General features: G+C 45.3%; 2 protein-coding genes across 2 annotated transcripts; both read left to right on the top strand.

The window, feature by feature from the left end:
• Positions 1–2,765: 2,765 nt before the first annotated feature.
• On the top strand, positions 2,766–5,042 carry LOC128565125 (DNA fragmentation factor subunit alpha-like). Its single transcript, XM_053561413.1, has 2 exons — positions 2,766–3,566; positions 4,664–5,042. The coding sequence occupies exons 1-2, from the start codon at positions 2,784–2,786 to the stop codon at positions 4,874–4,876; spliced, it is 996 nt and encodes a 331-aa protein (XP_053417388.1). The 5' UTR covers positions 2,766–2,783; the 3' UTR covers positions 4,877–5,042.
• Positions 5,043–17,456: 12,414 nt separating this feature from the next.
• KCNA4 (potassium voltage-gated channel subfamily A member 4) lies at positions 17,457–24,875 on the top strand. The gene is made up of 2 exons (XM_053561264.1): positions 17,457–17,908; positions 20,974–24,875. The coding sequence occupies exon 2, from the start codon at positions 21,716–21,718 to the stop codon at positions 23,681–23,683; it is 1,968 nt and encodes a 655-aa protein (XP_053417239.1). The 5' UTR covers positions 17,457–17,908; positions 20,974–21,715; the 3' UTR covers positions 23,684–24,875.
• Positions 24,876–25,439: the final 564 nt, after the last annotated feature.

A 25,439-nucleotide genomic window follows, 5' to 3' on the forward strand; every position in this document is an offset into this window, starting at 1 on the left:
TAGGACCCTGGTGTGTTAGATCTGATGTGTTCACCAGGCTCCTTTGGGGGAAGTTTTTGTTATTTAACTACCAAAATTTCAACTCTTGAACCACATTTGCTCCTATCCTGGCTAAGGGTTTTGCTTTTCTCTGTCCAATTTCATCACTTGGCAAGCTTTCTTGAGTCCTTAGCTCAGAGGTTGCCTCGGGAAGCCTTCTCCTTAGCTACCCAAACAAAGTTGCAACTCCCTGCCCCAATACTCCATTGTCCTGTATTATTTTCCTCAGAACATTTATTGTTGCCTGAAATGTTCTTGTTTATCCGAGAGTAGGGGCCTTGGTCTTCATTTATCATTACTGCTTGGTACTTAGATTAATGCCTGAGACAAAATAGACATGAGAGGTCAAAGACCGAAAATAAAAGATTATTCCAAAATGTGAACGAAAGGAAATGGAGACCAGGTTCTGTGCGGGCAACATCGGCCTTTATTTCCACTTAGGTGCAGGTGAGCTGAGCTGGAGAAGGAAGTCAGCACATGGGTTAAGGTGGATGGGGGTTTTAAGGGGTCGGAAGGGCGGGGTGGGCACATTCTCTCTTCCCTGGGTGGGACATCCTATTTGGGTGGCTTGGTTCTATTTGGGCGGGTTCCTCCATTTGACTCTTATCGTCATGCTCAGTAACAAAATTTTGTTGAATGAATAAATGATACTACTGTTAACAATATTCTGAACATGTAAGCTAATGTTATCTACAACCACTTTACAAAAAAAAAAAAAAAACCCAAAACAAAAAACTGCCCCAAATACCAAATTGATTTAGATTATGAAGGCCTAAGAAAGTTTGACTACCCTTCTATCAACTGGCAGGTTGATTATAAACCTTAATAATTCTGTCAATTCCTGAGAAAAACTTTAGGAATCATTTCTAGCCAATGGTTTGTTGAGGTTCAGGTACCACAGCAAAACTTGCTATTCAGAACAGTCTATATATCTATTGTCTAGTTTTGGTGGTGCCTTAGCTTAGGCTACAATGACAAAATACAGGTTGAGTATCCCTTATATAATATGCTTAGGGCCAGAAGTGTTTTAAATTTGATACTTTTCTTTTTTTTTAGATTTTGGAGTATTTGCATTATATTTATTAGCTAAACATCCCTAATCGAAAACTCCAAAATCTGAAATCATCCAAAGACCACTTCCTTTAAATGCCATGTCACTGCTCAAGGAGTTTTGACTTATGGAGCATTTTGAATTTTAGATTTTCAGATTTGGATTGTCTAACCTGTATCATAGACTGGGTGGCTTAAATAACAGAAATCTATTTTCTCACAGTTCTGGAGGCGGAGAAGTTCAAAATCAAGGTACCAACACAGTAAATTTCATTCTGAGAACTCTTCTCTTGGCTTTTAGGTGTCTGTCACCGTCTGTGTCCTCACATGACCTTTCTTTGGGTGCTCCCTAAAATGGTATCTGTTCATATAAGGGGAATAATCACAGCACGAGGCTTCATGACCTCATTTAATTCTAATTACCTCCCAAAAGCCCCCATCTCCAAATACCATCACATTGGGAGTTAGGACTTCAACATATGGATTTGGGGGGAGTGGGCACAAACATTCAGTCCATGACAGATGGTTACTGCTTTAAAATAATGATGTCTTATATTTATGTTGTATTTTTATAGTTGTATAACACTTTCCTATATCTTTTCTCATATGATCCACACTCATGATGTTGTGAAACAGGATTGATGCTATAGTTTCCATTTTTACAGATAAAAAAATTGAGGCGTACAAAGGTTAAGTGTCTGGAAGTTCTGAAGCCAAGAGGCTAGGGAGAGAATCCTGCAACCCCTCCAGGGATCTGGCCTCTGCTCTAGACCCTCAAGCAATTCAAGAGTAATTGCTTTGGTCAAATGTTTACATCCATTCCAAGAGCTTACATTAAAATTTCTCTGTAAATTTATAAATTTAATTTCAAGTGTTACAACTGCATATGATTTCAAAAAGACCTCTTTCCTTAAAAAACATCCAAAGGAAACAGGCAGCGTTTGTACCCCCATGTGACCCTCAGAGATGATAGCCTATAATCTCTGTGCTTACCCACAACAAAACCTGATTTGTGAGGCTGACTGAGAAATAAATTGGAGGAGCCTCAAGTGTAAATAAAACCCATGTGTTATGTGCTGTTCTCCAGAGTCCACGATGAGAAATTAGAAGTTAGCATCCCGATGACACTCATCCTCTCAAGCCTTGCTTGTTTTGGCTTTTTCTTTTAAAATATATAAGCTAACTAATCCCTAGAATTACGTTTCTATCATTAGCCAGGAGTGGAAAAAAGTGAGCAAATAGCAGAGATAATTTTGGGTAGGTTTTCTAACTAATCTGTGTTCGGTAGAAATTTCTCCCACATAGGAACACTCTTCTCACAAGTATGATCCTTGTTTTGAGAAACAGTTCCTGGACCAGGTTTTTCTAACCAAATCAGAACAAATGTTGGTTGAATGAAGAAGAAGCCATTGGGGTGCTGGAGGCCTACAAGAGGCATGAAAACATAGTTATGCTAGAGAACAGGGCCTATCCGTGAGCTTTGGTGATGCCTGTCTTTGGGAGGAGAAGTGTGTTGATCAAATTCAAAATGGTAGATAGAGGGAAGAAGCCAACGCTTAAAAGAATAGAATCCAGCCTGTCCTAATGTCATTAACCCTGTTGAAAAAGTTCTTTAGAAAATATTTTTTTGGACATTCATCATAACTTCTAGTTTTTAAGAAAAAGGCCTGAGTTGGGCTCCCACCTTGGAAAGGATGGAGGTGACTGAGGGCTTCGGGGCTCTGGAACCCGGTGAGATCCGGAATCTAAAGCCGTGTCTGCTGCGCAGCAACCACAGCTGCGAACAGCGTGGTGTGGCCGCCTCCTGTCTGGAGGAGCTGAGGAGCAAGGCCTGTGACATTCTGGCTATTGATATGTCTCTGACACCAGTTACCCTGGTCCTGGCAGAGGATGGCACCATAGTGGATGATGATGATTACTTCCTGTGTCTACCTTCTAATACTAAATTTGTGGCATTGGCCAATAATGAGAAGTGGGTATACAACAATTCAGATGGAGGTACAGCTTGGATTTCCCATGAATCCTTTGATGTAGATGAAACAGACAGCAGGGCAGGGTTGAAGTGGAAGAATGTGGCCAGGCAGCTGAAAGAAGATCTATCCAACATCATCCTCCTGTCGGAGGAGGACCTCCAAGCGCTCGTCGATGTTCCATGTTCAGACCTGGCTCAGGAACTATGCCAAAGTTGTGCTACCATCCAGGGGCTCCAGAACACACTCCAGCAGGTGCTTGACCAGAGAGAGGAGGCCTGCCAGTCCAAGCAACTCCTGGAGCTTTATCTACAGGCTTTGGAGAAGGAGGGCAGCACCTTGTCAAAGCAGGAAGAGTCCAGAGCTGGTTTCAGGGAAGAGGTAGATGCAGTTGACATGAGGGTCAGCAGAGAGCTCTCCTCTGAAATTGCACTGCCGGGCCAGATCCTCACTGCACTGAAGGAGAAGCCTGCTCCAGAGCTCAGTTTATCTAGTCACCATTTGGAGGTGGGCAAGAACCAGGGTCCCTGAACTGCAGAGAATGACTTGCCCTGGAGATGTAGGATTGCCATGCAGAGGATGGCATGTATGGGATTTTTTTTTTCACCTCTGCAGACCCTAATCATATCTGCCAATTTGCCCATTATATACCAAAGCATTTACAAACATCTCATTTAATCTAAGTCAAAGTGGCTTTAAAAAAATGAGTGCACTTCCCCCAATCATTAAACATTACCCTCTGGTCCAGGGTCAGTAGTGAAATGACTAAACCTGACAGAGAAGCCAGCAGAGCTCCATCTTCTGAGATGGCTTCTGCTTGTGGCCATGGTCAAAGAAAATCTGCTGTCAGCCCTGCAGTCTGTGAAATTTCACATGAGAAAGCAGACTTGGGGGATCCTTGTGTACTGGCTGTTGAAGACCAGGGAACTAGAAGCTTGATGAAGGGAACCCATCAGGTGGATGCTACTTATTCTTTTCCTTGTCCTTGTCCTGGTTACCTTCGTATTGTAGACAAAAGGGAAACTGTTGGCATGAGCTTGGCTAAATTTCCGGTAGGCGGAGGACTTTACAGTTGCTCCAAGTAAACTTTTCAAAGGTCCTTTCCTGTTGTTATTGTATGAGGTATGGCAAGAAAAGCCACTTGACCATTTACTGTGACAGAAACGTAGCATTTCAGTGTAAAGAGATAACATAAACTGATAATTCCCTAATCTCATTCCCCTGAAATACATCATGAGAGGCAGGGCACAGTGGCTCACGCCTATAATCCCAGCACTTTGGGAGGCCAAGGCAGGAGGATTGCTTGAAGCCAGCCTGGGCAACATAGCAAGACCCCCATCTCTACAAAAAATTTTTAATGAGCTGGGTGTGGTGGCATGCACCTGTGGTCCTAACTGCTCAGGAGGCTGAGGCATGAGGATTACTTGAGCCCAGAAGATAAACGCTGTAGTGAGCTGTGAGTGTCATTACACCATGACACTCCGCTCTTTCTTCTCTTATGAAAATAATTTAAAAGTAACTCATCTTTAAAAAGAAAAATCATGAGAGCGGCAGGTGAGGAGCACAGAAGTAGTGGTTTTCAGTAGTTCTTATTCCTGCTGCAGTTGGTTACCAAAGAAGACCTCAGAGCACTGTCTCTTGCTTTGAACTGGGACATGAAGAAGATGGAAAATGTCCAGCAGGCCTGTAAGCAGGAGCTCGCCCTGTGCCTGCAGCAGATCCAGAGCCTGCATTCTCTCCGGAACATCTCGGCAAGGAAGAATTCACTATCTGAAGAACTGCAGAATCTTAAACGAGCCAGACAAGATCCCACATAGTTAAAGCTGGAAATATGCCAGAGAAAAACCTGTGGCCTTGTTTTTGTTATCCGTGATACCTTTAACCTACACACTACTGTACCCCCTGCCTTTGGGTATGTTCTGGATCACATTGGAAGGCTAGCTTTATGCTCCCTCCAGAAAAGCTATTCCAGGTCTCAACATGCCCCACTACTGGTTTTGAATGATACAGCCACACCAATGGTATCCCGCATCCTCTAATTATGAATTCTTATGTTCCCCCTGTTTAAAAGTAATTGTCAAGGGCAATGAAGAGAAACTGTCTTATTTTAGAACTCCTTATCCTAAAGCTAGAAGTGCAGAATTTTAAACACAGATAATGTAATAAAAAGCAACATGTGGAAAAAAAAAAAAAAGAAAAAGAAAAAGGCCTTCAATTAGGTAACTAGGGAACATGAACTATCAGGAGTAACTGCAGATGGTATGGTGATAGTAGTGTGTATAGAACTAAAACACCATTCCACACCTAAACCTTGCCTGATTCACCTGTGTCCCAAGTTCACTCCTGATTGGTGCCAGCAGAAAAACCTGTGGATAGCTTTTTTTTTTTGGCCAGGGCTGGGTTTGAACCCGCCACCTCTGGTATATGGGACCGGCGCCCTACTCCCTGAGCCACAGGCGCCGCCCAAACCTGTGGATAACTTTTATCTGCACCAAGGTTGGTACTTCATTTTCAATAGGTCTCCACGACTGCCCGATTTCCTAACCACAAATAAATAAAACAGAGGAAAGAACTCAGTGATTCTACTTTACCTCTTTATAGTATATCTGACAGAGTGGTGGATTTCAACACCAAGGATGCATCACAATATCAGCGTTAACAGTGAGTTGTTTGTAAATACTATTACTTCAATTAAAAAGGGGCATCTTTTGTTAGATTTGCTTTTAGAAGACTCGATCTGAGATGATTTAAGGTGAGGCCAATTCAATTTCACCCACTTGGCTTCTGAAGTGCATTCATAAGTGGAGGAGAAAGGGATGTCATTGGAGCCGGGAGACCCAGAAACGCCTGCAACTCAGTCTATTTAGTCAATGCTGCAGCTGCTAATCTGAGTTTGCCCAGGGGAGCGTGTTGTGCCTATGAACTACATCTGTCCTGTGTGTAGAGGTGGAAAAAGGGTTGAGAATTCTGACATGCAGTGTTTTTTCATAAAGCCTAGCTAAGCATGGCATATCTAAGTCTATCTCTACTGTTTCCCTTTCCTATTTCATATCAGATCCTGGGCTTGTTTTTACTTACTCTCATCCTTGCTATTCTTGTGTGGTAAGCCTTTGCCATGAGACTCCTGCCCTGAGGACTTTTCTTTAAAATTTCAATTAGGTGCTACTTCTCTCTCTGCCTTGTGTTACTTCTATCAGAGCCTTACCCTGCAAGTGAACTGACTCATTTTGTGCTGCCTAGACCACAACGGCCCACACAGACAGCAGCCATCTTACTCCCACTGTGCCTGGCACAGTGCTGTGATCACACAGTGAATGAGAAGTCTGTCTTTCCTCCTGGGTTGGTGTTTCCTCACTGCCATGGGCTGAATGTGTCCACTCTGAGTTCTGATGTTGAAATCCTAACCTCCAAAGTGATGGTATTAGGAGGTGGGACCATTTGGGAAGGGATTAGCTCATGGAATTAATGCTCTTATAAAAGAGTCCCTGGCTTTACCTTTTCCAGCATGTAGGACCCAGTGAGAAGGAGCTATTCCTGAACTAGGAAGTGGGTCCCCAGTAGACACAGAATCTGTTAGCATCTTGATCTTGGATTTCTCAGCCTCAAGAATTGTGCAATATAAATTTCTTATTTATAAGCAACCCCATTTATGGCATTTTGTTACAGCAGCCCAATTGGAATGAGGCACTCACTGTTACAAGAAACAAATATGCTTTTCTGATGTCTTGAGATCTGATCAGTACCAATATGCAGAAAATGGAATGGGAAGTGGTGGTGAACAGTCATTGAATCATTCAGCTACAAGAAAAAAAAATAGCTAAGTGACTCACAGCTTACAAGGAATTACGGGGTGCTCAAAGGGTCTCCATCTACAAATTTGGGAATGGGAAATGGATCCAAATCATCTAGGTCTTTCTCACCCTCCCATCACTTCAGAACATTAAAAGTCAGATGGGTTGAGAGGTCAGGATAAGCAGGAGAAAAAAGTGGTCATCTTTTCATTCTCTCCAAACACATTCAGTGAACTTTCTTGGCAAAGGGAAGTCTCTTCCATTATTCATTCACATTGATCTCCAGATCAAGAACAGCTCCAGTTGCCCAGGGCGGAGTGCCTGTTTTCAGTGAGGTGTCACAGGCTGGTTGGGGAGAGAGAAGAGTAAACAGAACATTGCAATCCGCTGTGGCCCAGTCCTCAGAGAGAACAAAACATTGACAATGGACCAGTCTGTGTCCCACATGGCCTCCTATGGTGCTTTGTGCTAAGACAGACCTGCTGCCCTCTGCCCCTTTCTGTGTAAGCAAAAGCTTCATAGCGTGACCTGGAACATTTGTATTGCCACTGAGAGGATTCAAAGCCAGGGATAAATTCCTTGTGGTAATAGGTATATTTGGGCTGTGAAGAGCTTAAAGAATTTTGACTAGCTGATGACTAATAAAGGCAAGAGAATAATTTTTCTTTCTTCTCCAAAGAAAAGAGGGTCTTTGGATTAAGACAGTTTTTTTGGTCATCAGCAAAACATTTTTTCTGCTACTGCTTATTTATATGAGTTTCTAGAAATCCCTAAAAGAATTTCAAGGAGAGAAATGGAATGTTTCTTGTTTGTTTTACAAATAAATTATTTAAATTGGCAAAGAGGTGTGTGTGTGAGAGAGAGAGACAGGAGAGGGCAAGAGGGGGGTGGGGGGAGAGAGAGAGAGAGGGAGAGAGAGAGAGAGAGAGAGAGAAAGAGAGAGAGAAAGGAGAAAGAGGGATGGGGCCAAGGCTAGGAGAGGAGCATGCTATTTCCAGATGGACCTAACCTATTTCTCCAGCTCCAGTCACTTCTCTTCCACCCGAGGCATCACGTGCCCATGGATTTTCCATGGCAGCTGCTCCAATTCTCACTAATTTTGAGATATATCTATCCTTTCCTTGGGAATTCTTGCTTACTCCCCCCAGACTAGATGTTGCTCTATTGTTTGTGCATGGGAACATTTTATCACCCCTCCATCATTGCATGAATCCTCTTATTTCCTAATCTGTCTATATATCTGTGGCGGCCACTAGTTTGTGGTCTGGACCATACCACATGGAATTATCATCACTAGCATGGAGCTGTCAGCATTGGAGAGACTCAGAAGTTTAAGGCTTAGTTATGAGACAGGCCTGCTGGCTGGTTTCCTGTTTTGACATGGTCCAGAGGAAGGGAGGAGGGGCCCCTTGCTCTAATCCATGCTTGCCCTAATCCCCTTATTCAAGCCAAGGCTTGCTGAGTTTCTATTCAGTGAGAAGCAAGAGACCAAACCCTTGTTAATTACAAGTTCCTGCTTTAGAGGGTTAGGGATGTTTCCGGAGCTCCTGCTGGCATGGTTAGGGTTAAGCTTCAACTTACAGTAGGCTTTTCTTTATTTACTATTAAAACGAATTATTAAAAATTATTAAAATCACACCCAGAGTGGGGATTTAAAATGTTAATGTTACATATGATGCATGAAAAAATATATAAAGCTATTGTGCAGGCAGGCGCTAGAATAACCCCATGCATACGTGCTTTGACATAACCCTTCCCTTTAGAAAAAGCCTCTAAGACCAGTGGCCATGCCGTCCTCCAGGAGAAGCCCAAACTTTCCCTTTCCTAGTGCAGGCTCCCTTGTGCACAAGCTAAATCAATTTTATTCTTTGCGGCTATTTCTGGTGATCGCTCTTGATTTCTATCCTGGGGGAAATAACAAGAACCCAGGGGCCTTGGTAACACAGGGTGCCACCCCAGATGGGACTAGGCTGCTAAGAATGCAGGACAGACATAGCTGACCTGGTGCCAGGCTTGAGCAGAGACAACTGCTCTGGACCATCGCTTTATGACACTGGCGCCTTTGTGTTTAGGGTACAGACCTGGGCTGGTCCACCTTCTTTTTCTTTCTCTCCTTCACTCTCTCCTTGTCTTTCCCATCCTCCCTATTTTTCCTCCTTCTTTTCCTCTCTCTCTTCATACATGGTTATGGCTCATCGTAAGTCTTGCTATTTGGGCGATTAGCTCTTTGTGCTTTTTATTACATTTAGGTACTAGGAGTTCCCATTAGTGGTTCATCCATTTAGTCCGCTGTGTGGGCAGCTGGAGGGATCCGGCTGACCCTTTTGGTTTAGAACTAGTGAGCTGTCCCTTGTTCTTGTGTCAGTAAGGTACTAGCCCGTAATCTAGATTTCTGTTTTGTCTTGAACTTTGAAACCTCTTGGTGCTTCCTCAACTTCTGTCTTCCCTATGGGGCTCTGACGCTTGTAATCTGTTTGGCCAGTCGTTTGAGAGAAAGCATGCTTCTGTTGCTGGTCCTTATGGCACAGGTGAACAACCCTCCCCAACTTTTAGGAGGAAGCTTTACTTCTTAGACCAATTCCCCTTTGCCCGCTTTTGTGTGTCTAATTCATCGTTTCATTTCATGTTATAGAGTCAGTGTTGATGAATGTGGGTATAGAGTGAGTTCTACTTGGAGCTGGCATAAAATAAAAAAGGCTGGGAGATTTTGAAGATTGGGGAATAAGATTTTAAATGTAAGAACTATTGGGCCTCCCCCTTGGAAAACTCCTTTCCCTCTCTCCTCCTTGGCCTGTTTGGCCTTTTCTGAGATCTTGAGAGAGGGCTGAGTGGAACTAGGAACATTAACCACAATTTCTGTGACAAATGAGGGTGAAGACTTCACCCACACTCCCTAGGCCCCCCATCATTGGACACCAGCTGGGTTGTGGGGAATGCTACAGGTACCCAAACAGATTCCCCTTAAAAAAGCATCCTCAGTAACTAGGATCAGTTTAAATTGGATAATCGAAAAAGGTAGAAGCTTATGTTCCTCTGTAATACAGCCTGGCCCCAGTAATCCCCAGAGAACTAAGAAAAATGGTTTGAGAAGGGGACCCTAACTTAAAATGCCATTTTACAACTAGACTTGGGTTGCAGAAATGCCAGTAAATGGATTGAAATCCCTTATGTATAGGCCTTTATGAAATTATACCAGGAGTCCAAGCTTTGAGACTCCTGCTGAGTCTGTGTGGTTTCTCTTTGGTGAGGATAGCAGCTGAGAGAAGAGCCACTTTCTGTTGTGATTCCCTGGGTCCTGTCCTCACAATGCCTTTCCAGAGCAGGTGGGAGTAGTGGGCCCTTTTGACTAGCCAGGCTTTATCCCTTCCTATTCTGAGTCATGGCTGTGGGGAGCTAAAGCTGGGAGACCTTCCCCTTCCTCTCCCCAAGAATTCCCACTGCTGTCCCTGATGGGACTTCAATCAGGCCATAAGCTACACGCTGCTTCACCTCCCCAGCATCCTCAGAGCTGCTTTCCCCTTGGGGAGTCGATGGGTGAAACTGGAGGGATAGCTCGGGTACATGTGCCCTTTTCAATGTCAGACTTAAGAGTGCAAGGATCTACGTGGGTGATTCTTGGAAAATCCAGATAAGTTTAGGAATCAATTTATCAAGTTAGGTCTACCTTGTCCTTTGATGTAGTCCTTGTGATGTTGACTTGCTGCTGTACTCCTGATAGAAGGCTCAAGTCTTAGGAAAGGCTCGAGCGTATGCAGACAAGTAGGCTGGATTAAACCTGGCCACATTGTGTGCTGGGCATTGGTGAGGCAGTCCCCAAGTGAAACCTCCCATGGATTGATGATGATGAGAGAGATCAGTTAAGGATGAACCATGTCTTTAATTGCATGTTGGAGGGAATGCGAAAACAAAGGCAGTAAACTCTGATAAAATGAGAGAGATTAAATCAGAAAAGAGCCAAAAATCTGGCTATGTACCTTAATAGGTTCTCTGAGGCTTTCAGTAAATATACTAACATAAACCCAAAGCTACCTAACATAAACTGCTGAAAGTCACACGCTTCTGGCTATGCACTTTTAACCCAAGCAGTGCCAAACTGGGAGCTGGACCCTAGATCCTTCAGGTGGCATTGGTAATGGAGGTCTTTAAGGTTTTTTAACAATCAGAACTAGATGGAGAAGAAAAAAAAAGACGAGAGCATGAAAACAAAGGCACAGATTTTGGCTGCCATAATTACGAGTTCACCATGAGGTGACCCTAGCCAGCAGAGGAACCCCAGACAAGAAGTAACTAACCCCCAACCAGCATTGGCAGGATTGGGATCCAACTGCTGCACACACGGGAGGGAGGGGAAGAAGGATTGCCTACTCCTTTCTGGGAAGCTGGGGTGGAGTGGGCCTCCCCAGCCCACTCCTTATATTGGTGTAACAGGTAGAAAAACTGATTTCCTTTTGGTCTTGGAGCTGCCTACTCTGTCCTGCCCCAGCCTGTTGGACCTCTGTCCAGTGCTGATTGCGTGGTAATGGGAACAGACAGCCAACCCCAGGTGAGACACGGTCTAACTTTCCTTTAACATATAAAATTGCATCCACATGTCCCTGAGTGTCCCCTTCCTTTCCTAGGTTGATACTTCGTATTCAAGTTAGGAGCCTCCGTTTCCCTCCAGGGGGACACCGTGATGGTTGTGGAAGCCCCTGAAAAGGGAATCTATTTTTTGGTCCTATTGGCTTCCAAGAGTAAAAGATTATCCTCCTGTCCTGGAAGAAATATGGGGTTCAAGTTTGTATGGGACACTGACATTCTAGGATTTGCCATCAATGCCGAACCTGTTAGAGTAAAACTTAAGCTCATCATACCAGACGTATGCAAGCCCCAATATGCTCCGAAGCTGTGAGCTTTATAGGGAACATATGCCCTCTTGGAAAATTCCAACAGCATGGGCTAATTCAGCCTTGCCTGTCCTCTTGTAACAACACCCCGATCCTGTCTCTGAAGAAGTCAAGCGGAGGATGTTGCTTTGCCCAGGACCTCAGGTCAGTAAATGATTCAGTTGTATCCATTTGTATTAAAGTCCCTAATCACTATACATTCCTCCTCAGATCCCTGAGTCCACCCAATATTACACCATGCTGGATCTAAAGGATGCTTTCTTTTGCATACTGTTACATCCAGACTCCACTTGTCTATTGTTTTTTTTTTTTTTTTTGGCTGGGGCTGGGTTTGAACCCGCCACCTCCGGCATATGGGACCGGCGCCCTACCCGCTGAGCCACAGGCGCCGCCCTTGTCTATTGTTTTTAAATGGAGGGATCCAGAAATCCAAGAAGCTTCCCAGTACACTTGGACTGTGCTGCCCCCAGGTTTTTGAGATAGCTCCCACCTTTTGGGGTGAGCCCTAGTGACAGACCTTCGGACCTTAAACTAACAAGTGGAGCCTTACTGCAGTGTGCTGATGACTTGCTCACGGCCAGTGAAGATTCAGAAAACACTATTAAGACCTTGAATTTTTTAGCTGATTGGGCATGTAAGGTCTCCTCCTCAAAGGCCCAGATCTCATAGAGGTTTAGTATCATAAATACTCCAGGAGCTAGAATGCTTGCCCCAGACTGGAAGCAGGCCATTGCTTCATCACTGGTTCCCAGCAGTAGAAGGGAGTTGCAGGGATTCCCAGGGAGGGCTGCTTTTGCTGGATTTGGATGCTCAGCTTTGGTCTCATTGCCAAAGGCCTTTATAATGCATTCAACGGTGGAGAAAAGGAACTGTTTCAGTGGGATGAGGCTTGCCACTAAGTCTGTGAAATCCCGTAGTCTGAGTGATGGTGGGCTCCTGCCCAGGGTCTCCTGGATTTAAAGAAACATTTTATTTCTTTTTTTACATGAGAGGTTGAACCAAGCCCTATAGGTTCTAGTCCAGAAACTAGGGCCTGTCCAGAAGCCAATGGGCTTTGTTTTTCTCAAAATGATTAGACCTGGTGGTTCAGTGGTGGTCTAGCTACCTCAGAGCAGTAGCAGCCAGTGACCTATTACTTACAAAGCCCTCTAAACTTACATCAGGCCAGTCCCTTGAGGTTTATACTCCTTACCAGAGCTGAAATGTGCTAGAAATAAAGGGGAACCGTTAATTAACTGGATGCAGACTTACTCAATATCAAGCCTTACTAGTGTTTGACACCCCATATTTGACCGTAAAGGTATGTCAGACTCTGAATCCTATCACTTTGCTTCCATGGTCCCTCCTGAGATGTTGGTACACACCTATGTAGAGAACAGACCTATTTCGGCTGAATGGATCAGCAGGACTCCTCCTTAAAAAAACTCAGACTAAGAATGGTTTACAGACAATGGAATCCAGAGGGCAGGTTATGCTGCTGCTAGTCCAAACCAGACCGTAGAAGCAAAAACACTCCCCCCAAGCACTTTAGCTCAAGAAGCAGAGTTTGGAGCATTGGCTAGGCTCTTCACCTTGGGAAAGGAAAAAAGCTCAATATATATAGCGATTCTAAGAAAGCATTCTTCATATTCCATGCTCCTGCAGCTTTCAGGAAAGAGAGGGGAATGCTAACTGCTAGAAGCTCTCCCATAAAACATAAGGAGGTGATTTAGTCTCTTCTTGAAGCAGTCCAGCTCCCTGTCTAAATAGTTATTATACACTGCAAAGGGCATTCGAAAAGTAATTCTTTGATCAGCCAGAGAAACAATCAAGCTGATAGAGGAACCAAACAGGCAGGATGGAAGGGACAAGTTGATACTTTGGTCCTTGTAATAGGGCCCTCCACCTTGCCTTCATAGCCAATGAAAAATCATCAGAAACTTTCATAGGGCAATGCATTATGGGAGAGACTCACTAAGGGATTTTATCCATAATCTCCTATAAAACTGAAAAGGTCACAGTGGACCAGGTAACTCTAGTATGTGTAGTTTGCCTTTGAACCAATCCCCTGGCCCAACCACTGGCCCTGTCTCCAACTACCCACAGGGCAGCACAGCAGGAACTATGTCTGAGAAGATTGGCAAACTTATTTGACACAGACATTCCCAAAGGGTGGGTTCAAGTATCTTTGGCTTTCATAGACATGTATACAGGCTGGGTAGAAGTTTTCCCCACACGAGGAGAAAAAAAAAACACTTGAGTTTGTAAATGGTTGCTAAAAGAAATCATCCCTAGGTTTGGGCTTCAGGAGTTGTCAGGCAGCCTTGGTACGCACACACTTCACTCTTCTTGCCATCCTGAATTTTCTAGAAAAGTCGAGAGAATGAACCAGATTTTTAAAAGAACATTGGTTAAATTATGTCAAGATACTCAGGACTGGTAAATCAAGCTCCCCTGGATTGCCTTAGAACGAGAGTTACCCCAAAGGGAAACTTAAAACTCAGCCCCTTTGAAATGACCATTTCCCAAAACAAGTTTCCTATTGAATAAAGACTTAAATCAGATTTTAAAGTAATTAGTAATCCGGGACAAGTTATCAAGTAATCACAGAGTGTGGTAATGGTGTGTTGCCTCTACCAGATAAGGGAGCCTCAAACTATTGAGCTCCTGCTAGCACAGGTCCTGCTCAAAACGTGGTGAGAACGATGTCCAGGGAAGCAACTAACCTGGAAATGGAAGAGCTCTTTACTAGGTTATTTTGGCTACTCTGACCTCTGTAAAGCTGGATTGTACCTCTAGAATGAAAACTTTACTTCTCCCCCAAAATAGGTCTGCTCAGAAAAAGCAGTTTATTCTTGAAACCTGTAAAGCAGTGGTTCTCAACCTGTGGGCGCGACCCACAGGAACTGTATTAAAGGCTCACGGCATTAGGAAGGCTGAGAACCATTGCTGTAAAGGATCTCAAGTACCTGTTCAAGAAGCTGCCTCCAAAAGACAGCAAGAAAGCTAATCATCACCCTTATACAAATGACTAACATGGATGTGCATGCTTTTCATTTCTGTATCTTTGCTGGCATTTTCTTAATAATATACCAGTTAACTTTACATTGCTTGCTCCCCAGGCTGAAATCCAGTCTTTTGCTGGGGGAATAATTGTTAAGAAAACTTGCATTTTGCCTTAGTTATTGACAATGTTTACGTTATATTCCTTCTTTCCTCTGGAAAATGGGACTAGGCAGCCCAGAGGACAGAGGTGACTGACCAAGTACAAATTGGCCCCTTGGTGAACTGGGCTGTTTTCAGTTTTCTTTCCTTTTCTTTTCCTAGTTATGCTACATAATTAGCTATGTTACCTATGGGCAAGTTAACTATTTAAGCCTTAATTTCCTTCCCTAAGAAATAGTGGTAATAATGGCACCTACCATATAAAGAGTTTAGTTAAAATTAGACAGTATACATTTAAAGACCTTAGTACAGAGCCAGGCACTAGGTGGTCACTCAATTAATATAACCGGCCTTACATTACTCCATATAGTATTGAGTAGTATTACTATAAGTATGACTCCTAGGACTTGAATGAATACATATTTTCAGGAGAGTAGTTTTTCCTGTGCTTTACTAATTCAAATTCCTGATACCTAAGAAACGCAAACATTTAAAAAGTCCTTGGGCATTTTAAACTTTAATATTCTTCAGGGCCATGATAGGAACAAACGGTAAATGGCACAGGGAAGTCTAATTCATAAAATTTTAACATGATCCAATTAAAACGTCCAAGCTTCAATATAACTGTCATCTTTAGTACATTATTCAATCTCATTTTTCATCTTCTTGAAAGCATTCCATAGCTGCTCTGGATTGATCTACAAATTGCTTTTGGGAAACTGGTCCCAAGATCCTGTGCCCTCAGCCTGCCTTTTGCCATCCCAAGAAATATCCTTCTGAGGAGCCAGTCATAAATAGGAGTTATTTGCTTCTGGTGTGGATGAAACTGCACAGTGATTACATCATATTGTGGAGGTACAGAGACTGTTCTGTGCCAGCGCACAGGCATGTTTTCACGTTTGGAGAAATCTGCCCTCCCTACTTGCTGGAATGAATTATAACAGGGAATGAATTGAGCCAGCGTGGAGCTACCTTGCTCTCAGTTCCTCCGCTGTGGTTGAAGCCAGGGGATCACGAGTAAATACACCCAGGCCAGAAGTTCAACCCGCACTAGCTGGAAGAAGTTAGGAAACCATGACCAGCGCCAGATTCTTTTTTTTTTTTTTTTTAATCCTCCCTCCACCCCTCGTCTTTCTTTTCTTCTTATTGATTATAATTCAAAAATAAATTTTTTTCAGTTATTTAAAAAGATAAAGGAAAAAAATCAAACAGCAGCATAGAGCAGTCCTCCGGGCGTCCTTCACTGTGCCAACAGTGGTTAGGAGCGTGAGCACAGGGCATATCTATAATTCAACTCGGGAATATTTCCCTTAATAATTAATTGACCGCCACAAATGGAGGAGGCCCCAAAGGGCCCTCGAACAAAGCTGCTGGCTGAGGACGACAGTGGCCGCCCAGGTGCCAACCAGGCAGCCCAAGGTCGTCTTTGCTCCAGCAGACCCGGCGTGCGCCGCCACCGCTCGACTGACCCATCTTGGGATCTGGAAGAAGTGTCCGGAGACCTACTTGGTCACCACCTGGGCGTGTGTGTGTGTGTGTGTGTGTGTGTGTGTGTGTGTCTCGATTCCTTTCCACTGCTAACCTTTCTTTTAGTGGATTTGTGCGAATTACATATTTACACCCTAGCCCCGAGGCATCTTAGAAACCAGCCACTTAATAAGCAACCTGCGATTCCATCCCGAGGTGGGGACGCCTCTGCAGGCGCACTTGCCCGCCCGAGTACTTTTTTGTTTGAAATGGAAGTGGCCAGGGGTAGAGTTCCTGTCACGATGAGCGAGACCTCCCGGAGTCAAACCTCCCTCCCAGTGGCATTTCTTTTTGCCGTCACAGGTTCGCGGAGGGCTCCTCCGCCTTCCAAAGCCCCCGGCGACCGGCCCGCCCTGCAAAACGTGCTCACATCCTCCCACTCTCCACCCCTCGGAGTTCTGCCTCCGGTGCGCTGCCCCTAGTCCGGGTCTGATTACAGTTTCTGCAACTCTCCCCTCACAGGGGTCGCATTCATGATAAAGTCGGTTCCCTGCGCGCCCCGGAGGCCAGTCCCGGAGCTGAGGACAATCAACTTCGGTGATCAAGGAAGGCGGGCGGAGATGGAGGGAGGAGGACCGGCACCCCGGGGAAGGGAGCGCTCCGGCCCCGCCGCCTCGCCGCCTCGCCAGGGATGTACCGGGGCCCTAACCCCACAAACCACTTTGAGAGGGAGAGGAGGACCGGCCGCCACGAGAGAGGTAGAGAAAGCGAGTCAGAGAGAGACGATGCCCCAAATCAGCCCGTTTGGGGGACTGCCCCACCCGTCGAGCCTCTTCTCCTCCCTCTCAACCTCTCTGGAGTCTCCTGAGCTGCCGTCGGAACCCCGATTACTGCTCCAAGGGGACACTTCTCTGGGACTTGCTCCTCGCCTCTGGGGGCGACAGCACAGAGCTCCTGGAACAGTTCCCGGGGCTCGGCGATCCAGTGGCCCTGCGGGGGGGCGGGGAGTCGCGGCGTCGTGACTGCGCCCGCCCAGCGCGCGGCGAGGCGCTCCTGGCGACAGCGGGGAACGCCACACCCTCGGCACGGCCTGGCCCCGCCCCCGCCCGGCGCGTCGCGGCCAGGGGAGGCGTGTGCTGCTCCAGCAGCCAGCGGGAGAGGGAGAGGATGGATGTTGCAGGAGGCATTCGGGCTTAACAAGTGATCGCTGCTGTCTAGGATTTTGCTTCTTTTCGGGGGAACCTTTACTTCCTTTCCCAGGCAAGCCTGCCTGTACTGAACTCCAGAGGAACCAGGAGTCCTGGGGTCTTTCCTGGGGCAGCCCCATCCCCACCCCCAGGCTCCAGCAGCGAGGACTGTGCCCCCCCTGGCCAGGCAACACAACTTGTTCCATGGATATTTTGGAGCCTCCACCTGCCAAACCGGAGTGGTTCCTTTTACCACTCTCTCCCCAACCCCCCAGATCATCCTTCCCCTCCTCCAGCTGTTGAAGCTTGAGAGGGAAAAACAAACCAGTCGGAGGAATTTTCTTTATTTTTGTATTTCACCCCGCCGGAGAACGGTAAGTCTGGTACCTTTCCTATCTTTCCTTCACCCTCCTCTTTTGGCTGTTCAGAAGAAACAGTGGACATTTGAGGGGTAAATAATATCGGGAATGTGACAGAAGGGCATGAATGGAAGGCGGTTAAAAATAAACCAGGAGGTGGGAGAAGGGAGGTGCGGATGCTGCGCGGCGCTCTGGGGGGCCAACAGTTGTTATCTTCCCGACCCTGGGGATAAGGTGAGGGCGCTCTACCTAAAATGCCCCAGCGGGAACCTAGGTCTAGAGGCCAGGGCGCGATTAAAGATGTCGTTTGAGGTGGGGCTAAGATTTAACATCATTTTGCCTCATCCCAGCCTCACAGGTTTCATTCCTTTGGGAACAGCTGGTGAACGGGTCTGAATTGCTGCCTCTCCCAACGTTTGGATTTGCGTTCATTTTCCGAGCATTTGAGCAACACACAGGGGCTGTGTAAATGGCGTGCCTTGAAGTGGATGTTTTCTCACGGTGTTGGCCTTTCTGCTGCCCTCTCTCTATGTCAGTTTCTCTTTCTGTGTTTTCTCTCTCTCTCTTTCTCAGATAAGGTTCAGGTACAACCCTAACATAGTTGCAGGAATTAGCACTGAAAAGGGAAAACAGCCTTGTTGTTGGGGTGGGAGGGAAGGACGAGAGGAGGGGCAGGATGCTTAGCTGTTGTTCGGGGGTGCATCGATTGGGGAATAGGTAGCCTGCAAAATCCTATTAGTTTAATTGTGTTAAAGAGGAAGGGGAATTTCCCTGTAAAGGTTTCTCCTATAAAGGCTCCTGAGGATCAGCTTGAGTAGATTCTCCTAACATAAATACCTTGAGAAAGAAGGGAGATTGTTAAAACAGTTTGGTTTGCTGGGAGGAATGATTTTTCTTTTCTTCTCATTCTTTTCTTTCTCGATCAGGGGTAATGAGGTAACTGGTGTTCAATTAAAAGGAGTTAATTTGCTTTTTGTAGGGTGGAAGAGGGAGTTAGATAAGCAAAACTAACAAACCTAAATAAATAAATACATGCAAATTCATATGGTGTAGAGCAGAAAAAAAGGGTAGGTCTAGATATCCTGTGGAGTTGGTGGTGAATTAGAAGATCTTCTAATTCATTTCCTTCTGGGAATCACTTGGGCAGGGGAGAGTATGTTCATTATTTAAATATACAGGCACTTGGATTACACTGGGGGTTTTATTTAAATAGTGTATTCTAACTGTTTGGGAGGAGTTGGGGAAGAAACTCTCAGGCTGTTGGGCCTGTGCAAACCTTCAAAAGATGTTAGCCTGAAGATTCACAGTGAGCATAACTCCAGGTTTTGTAAGTAGGAATGCAGAGACCCCCGCCCCCCCCTCCACCCAGGGTCAACATTTCAGACTGTGAAATGATGTCAGGATTCAGGCAAAGGAAAGGGGATGTCATGGGAGATACCATCAGATGTGTGTTTTCTGGAGTTTGTCTCTCAGTCAGCTCCCCTCTTACCCTAGGAGAACGTAGGAGAATGTGTGTGATTGGCAAGGGGTGTATGACCTGGAAGCCCTCTGTTCGCAGTTCCATGATTGTCACATCATAAAATTTACTGTGTTTGAGCTGCTAGGCTGATATGATTAGCAAGGAGCAGCAGGTGGTCTAGGGTTGAATCCTGTTAATGGCTTCAGAAAGCCATTTCTGTGATGCTTTTCAAGTGCTTCTAGTAATAGAAACTGGTAGCTGCCCTGAATTCTGACGGTCACCATCCTCTCCACTTCTCTGGGTCACTCCCTGCATTCTTGGAAGTTCTGCTGGACAGAGTAAATGAAGAAATGGGAAGAGACAGGGGATTGGGGTAGGGGCTTTTATAGGTCCTGGCTGAGGACATGAATTAGCTGGATCTTGAGAGCGTAGACTAGGGATGCAGAAGGGCTAGGAATCCCAGGTGACAGTGGGAATAGATTGGGGCTGCAAGGGATGTGTGATCAGGAAGTGGGAGATAGGAAATAAAGGTGGGCAGGAAGAGAGAGAGAGAAAGAGAGGAGACAGGGAAAGGTATGAGAGATGTGGATTAAATTATGGGGGAGGGAGTATACTAGGCTAAGGAGGTTCATACAAACTGAGACTTAAAAAATAAGAAGATAGCTCCTTGAAAAGAGTGTGACCATGGAGGAATTGCAAAGGGAGGAGATGATTATTAGAGATGTAGAAACTAGGATTAGCTCTTAGGCTGTGGGTGGTTGGGAGTGTTCAGGAATCCAGAGGACAGAAAAACAACAGGGACATGCTTCAGGGAGTGAGGCCAAGCCAACTTAATACAGGCCATTGGTGAGTCTCAGAATGTCCTGGATGTCCTCATGTTGTCTTTTCCCTGTTTCCAACAGTGACATAAGGCCGTGAACATTTGGGGCTGGGTAGACAAACAATAAAAACATAGGGCTCTGTCATGTTATGCATAACAGCTAGTGTTTATTGCCATTCATTCTGTGCAACATCCATTATCTCATTTAATACTTACAAGTATGGGAAGGGGGATGTTGTATTATTGTCTACACTTCATAGACTGTTTGAAAGCTTGTTTAAGTAGTAGATTCTGTATTAAAACAAACAAACCTGGTTTTTCTGACTTCCACAACCCCCTGTTAAGACAGGGGTAGAAATTCAGAAACATTTTACGATAGCAAATTTTTTTAAAAAAAGTCTTGAAATAAATGAATGATGGAGGCAGCTGTACATTAACTTCATTATTATCGTGGAGTGAAGAGAGTGACAGTGAGGTTTAAGACCCAGCATCGGTGAAGGGAAGATAGAAACAAGACCCATCTCCACCCAGAGTGGAAAGAGGAAAAATAATTGAGTTGCCATGAAAGTAAACTGAGCTGAAATCATAACCAAAGAAGAGGAAAGAAGGATGTCTGGTGAGAAGGAGATTTAAGAATAGCCTGCCTCATCCTCTTGAAAAGGCATGGTTGTTCCATGTGTTATACGATTTGCTTAAAGGAAAGGGAAGGAAGTGCATGTGAAATACAATGCTCAGTTGCCTTGATATGATTTGTTTCCTCTTTTTATTTTTCTCTTGTGCTTATTTTCAATCCTCTTTCAGGTGCAGTGCTGCTTCTGCAGGATTTTAGGAAGGATGCTCTGCATTGCCTTGATTTCTATGGAGACCTCAGAGCTGGGTTTGCTTCTGCTGACACCTCATCTAGCACCTTCTCTACCTCCCAGGGTCTTTGCCTCTGTCAGTAGCCGGGCATTGCCTCTGGGTCTAGGAAGCCTTTGAGAGACTGGAGGATCCTCCCGAGAGGCTTTGAGCAGCAATGGCTGTGTGTACTTCGAGCCCCATCTCAACATGGGTCAAGCCGTCTCTAGAAGGCAAGTGCTAAGACTAAAGGCATATTTGCATTTTATTTAAATTTAATGGACTCAGCTTTGGCCAGTTTCCATGGCAGAAAAATATATTTCTAGGCACAAGTGCTGGCTGTCAGACACCTGCCGCCTTTGAATCTTGCAGCATCCTCACCAACCACGTCTCAGACATATTTCCCAATTTCAACACCTACTCTAAAGCACAGGTGTCTGGGAGACCCCCACACTGTCTGACTTGGGCTCGAGGGTGCTAGGCTGTTTGTCTCTGGAGAGCAATGTTGAATCCCTGAGAAGAGAGAGCATGGGGTGTGCTGATTTAAAAACAGAAAATGCAAAGTCGGACTGAAAATATCCTACGTCTTCCAAGCAATCTGCTTAAGGGTTCCACACTTACCTTAATTTGGTGAGAAGAGAAGCTGCCCTATTTTCCTTTCTTCTTCTTCTACAACTGGAACCAGCCATTCCCGAAAGCTACCACCATGGAGGTTGCGATGGTGAGTGCGGAGAGCTCAGGGTGCAACAGCCACATGCCTTACGGGTACGCGGCCCAGGCGCGGGCCCGGGAGCGGGAGAGGCTGGCTCACTCCCGGGCTGCTGCGGCCGCCGCTGTCGCCGCTGCCACGGCTGCTGTGGAAGGCAGTGGGGGGCCTGGGGGGGGCTCCCACCACCACCACCAGTCCCGGGGGGCCTGCACTTCCCACGACCCTCAGAGCAGCCGGGGGAGTCGGAGGAGGCGGCGGCAGCGGCCAGAGAAGAAGAAAGCCCAGCACCGGCAGAGCAGCTTCCCCCACTGCTCGGACCTGATGCCCAGCGGCTCGGAGGAGAAGATCCTGAGGGATCTGAGCGAGGAGGAGGAGGAGGAAGAGGAGGGGGATGAGGAGGAGGAGGAGGAGGGGAGGTTTTACTACAGCGAGGATGACCCTGGCGATGAATGTTCCTACACCGACCTGCTGCCCCAGGAGGACGCGGGCGGCGGGGGCTACAGCTCTGTGCGCTACAGCGACTGCTGCGAGCGCGTGGTGATCAACGTGTCCGGCCTGCGCTTCGAGACCCAGATGAAAACCCTGGCCCAGTTTCCAGAGACTCTGCTGGGGGACCCTGAGAAGAGGACTCAGTACTTTGACCCTCTGCGCAACGAGTATTTCTTTGACAGGAATCGGCCCAGCTTTGATGCCATCTTGTACTATTACCAGTCGGGCGGCCGCCTGAAGAGGCCGGTGAACGTCCCCTTCGACATCTTCACTGAGGAGGTGAAGTTTTACCAGCTGGGGGAGGAGGCCCTGCTCAAGTTTCGGGAGGACGAGGGCTTCGTGAGAGAGGAGGAGGACAGGGCCCTGCCGGAGAACGAGTTTAAAAAGCAGATTTGGCTCCTCTTTGAATATCCAGAGAGCTCCAGTCCAGCAAGGGGCATAGCCATCGTGTCCGTACTGGTCATCTTAATCTCTATTGTCATCTTTTGCCTGGAAACCTTGCCCGAGTTCAGGGACGATAGGGATCTCATCATGGCACTGAGCGCTGGTGGGCACAGTGGGTTGTTGAACGACACCTCGGCCCCCCACCCGGAGAACTCAGGGCACACGATTTTCAATGACCCTTTCTTCATCGTGGAGACGGTCTGTATCGTGTGGTTTTCCTTTGAGTTTGTGGTTCGCTGCTTTGCGTGTCCCAGCCAAGCACTCTTCTTCAAAAACATCATGAACATCATTGACATTGTCTCCATTTTGCCTTACTTCATCACGCTGGGCACCGACCTGGCCCAGCAGCAGGGGGGCGGCAGCGGTCAGCAGCAGCAGGCCATGTCCTTCGCCATCCTCAGGATCATCCGACTGGTCCGAGTGTTCCGGATCTTCAAACTCTCGAGGCACTCCAAGGGCCTGCAGATCCTGGGCCACACCCTCCGAGCCAGCATGCGGGAGCTGGGCCTCCTCATCTTCTTCCTCTTCATTGGGGTCATCCTCTTTTCCAGCGCCGTGTATTTTGCAGAGGCCGATGAACCCACGACCCATTTCCAAAGCATCCCAGATGCATTCTGGTGGGCTGTGGTGACTATGACAACTGTGGGCTATGGGGACATGAAGCCCATCACTGTGGGGGGCAAGATTGTGGGGTCCCTGTGTGCCATTGCTGGTGTCTTAACCATTGCTTTGCCAGTGCCAGTGATTGTCTCTAACTTTAACTATTTCTACCACAGAGAGACTGAAAATGAGGAACAGACACAGCTGACGCAGAACGCAGTCAGCTGCCCGTACCTCCCTTCTAATTTGCTCAAGAAATTTCGGAGCTCTACTTCTTCTTCCCTGGGGGACAAGTCAGAGTATCTAGAGATGGAAGAAGGAGTGAAGGAATCTCTGTGTGCAAAGGGAGAGAAGTGTCAGGGAAAGGGAGAGGACAGTGAGACAGACAAAAACAACTGCTCTAACGCAAAGGCTGTGGAGACCGATGTGTGAATTGCTTTCTCCACCCGCGGCTGCACCCCCCCAGCATCTCCAAATATATTTATGCATAGAGAGTGCAGTTATGAAAATGAAATATGCAAATGAGTCCATTGCATACAGTAGTATACCACTTAATGGTTATACAAGGCGTAATTGTTACTAAACTTGTATTACATATCAAATAAATGATACATCTTGGAGAAGAGGGAGGCTCATATAGGAGCAAATCTATCTTTATATTTTTTATTAGAATGCAAGAATTTTGCACATGAACTGGAAAAGATGTTAACAGTCATGATGGTTCCATGGAGGGAATGTGTGTGTGTGTGTGTGTGTGTGTGTGTGAGACAGAGAGAGAGAAAGAGTACATGTAAGTTAATTGTCAACATTGTTAATAATTGTGCAGTGACAGGAAAAGTTGGCATTTGAAGTATTTACTATGTAAGAACTAATGAATTTGAGCAGTCGTTTATCAGTGCTTTAATAGCATCTCCTATGTCTTTGGATTCTGTAGTGGTTTTTTAAAAAAAAATTGTAAGAATTACTGTGTAGAAAAAAAGAAAGTAAATTATTTAATAGAATATAGGTCACAGTTTTATCTTGGATTTAATTAAAGTTTATTTTTAACTGGAAATTAACTTTTAAAAAGGCTGCAAGGCCCTTTAGAAATTGATTATATTTTATTATTAATTTGGGGAAGATTTGACAGCAAATGTCTAACCTTATAGAAGAAATGAAGTCAGACAAAATGTAACTAATTTTGTTCACAGGTAACAGGACTGGATTTCTTTTTTTTCTTTTGCACTACTTTATATACTGGAGATTGAAAGAGACTTCCTACTGTGAATGTTTACTAATGTTAACAGTTCAATGACAATCATTGGAAGAATGATTTTTTTTTTTGGTCTTATTTTATTGTTCTCTTCCTTTCATTGTGTGAGACTAATGACCACGCAGATAACAGCACACGATTCTCTCCTCTTTTACAATCTAAATAACTGATCTACAAAGGGACTCTGAAATCAAATTTAGCACCTGAATCTTTTGAAATTGGTCTGTTAAGATGATGCTTCGGAAACCATACTATTTTGAATATTTCCTGCCTTTTCACTCCAGAATAATTTAACCCAAGTTAATGCATGCACTGAGAGATTTTGAAGAAGATGCCCAACAGCTACAATGATTATGGCTTAAGATTTTTCCATTAAAGGTACAACATAAATTATGCTAGATTTATTCAGTTTATTTTTTTGTACAGCTACATAAGAACAGAATGTGGATTCACCTCAGATTTTAGCATTCTATTTGCTAAAGGGATGTAAGGAAGAATTGTGTCAGAACATGTGGTTTCAACATCACTATCATAAAAGGAATTTATGACACATACAAAGGCATTCAACTCGTGACAAGATGTTCGCGATTGGCCTTGCTCTATTAAGTCACGATGAGATAGAGACTAGAAAACTTGGAATACCTAAGAGGATTACTCTCCCATGTTTAACTTTTGTTCTTTGTAAAACGGTTGTCCTGAGCTCTGGAAAAACAAATACTGCATAGACTATTCCTGCACATAATGAACTCTGACAATTATGAACCAAAAGCAAACAGAGACAATGACTTAGAATGGCCTTTCTCAAGCTTTTTTTTTTTTTTTTTTTAAACCCAGGCCATCATTTAATAATTATACAAATCTTACCTCTCCTTTAATGTTATTTAGAACTTGAAGTAAATCCAACATTAGGGTTAAAAGTAAAGCTATACCCTTCTT

The sequence above is a fragment of the Nycticebus coucang genome, chromosome 14 (genome assembly GCF_027406575.1).
Source record: "Nycticebus coucang isolate mNycCou1 chromosome 14, mNycCou1.pri, whole genome shotgun sequence".
NCBI lineage: Eukaryota > Metazoa > Chordata > Mammalia > Primates > Lorisidae > Nycticebus > Nycticebus coucang.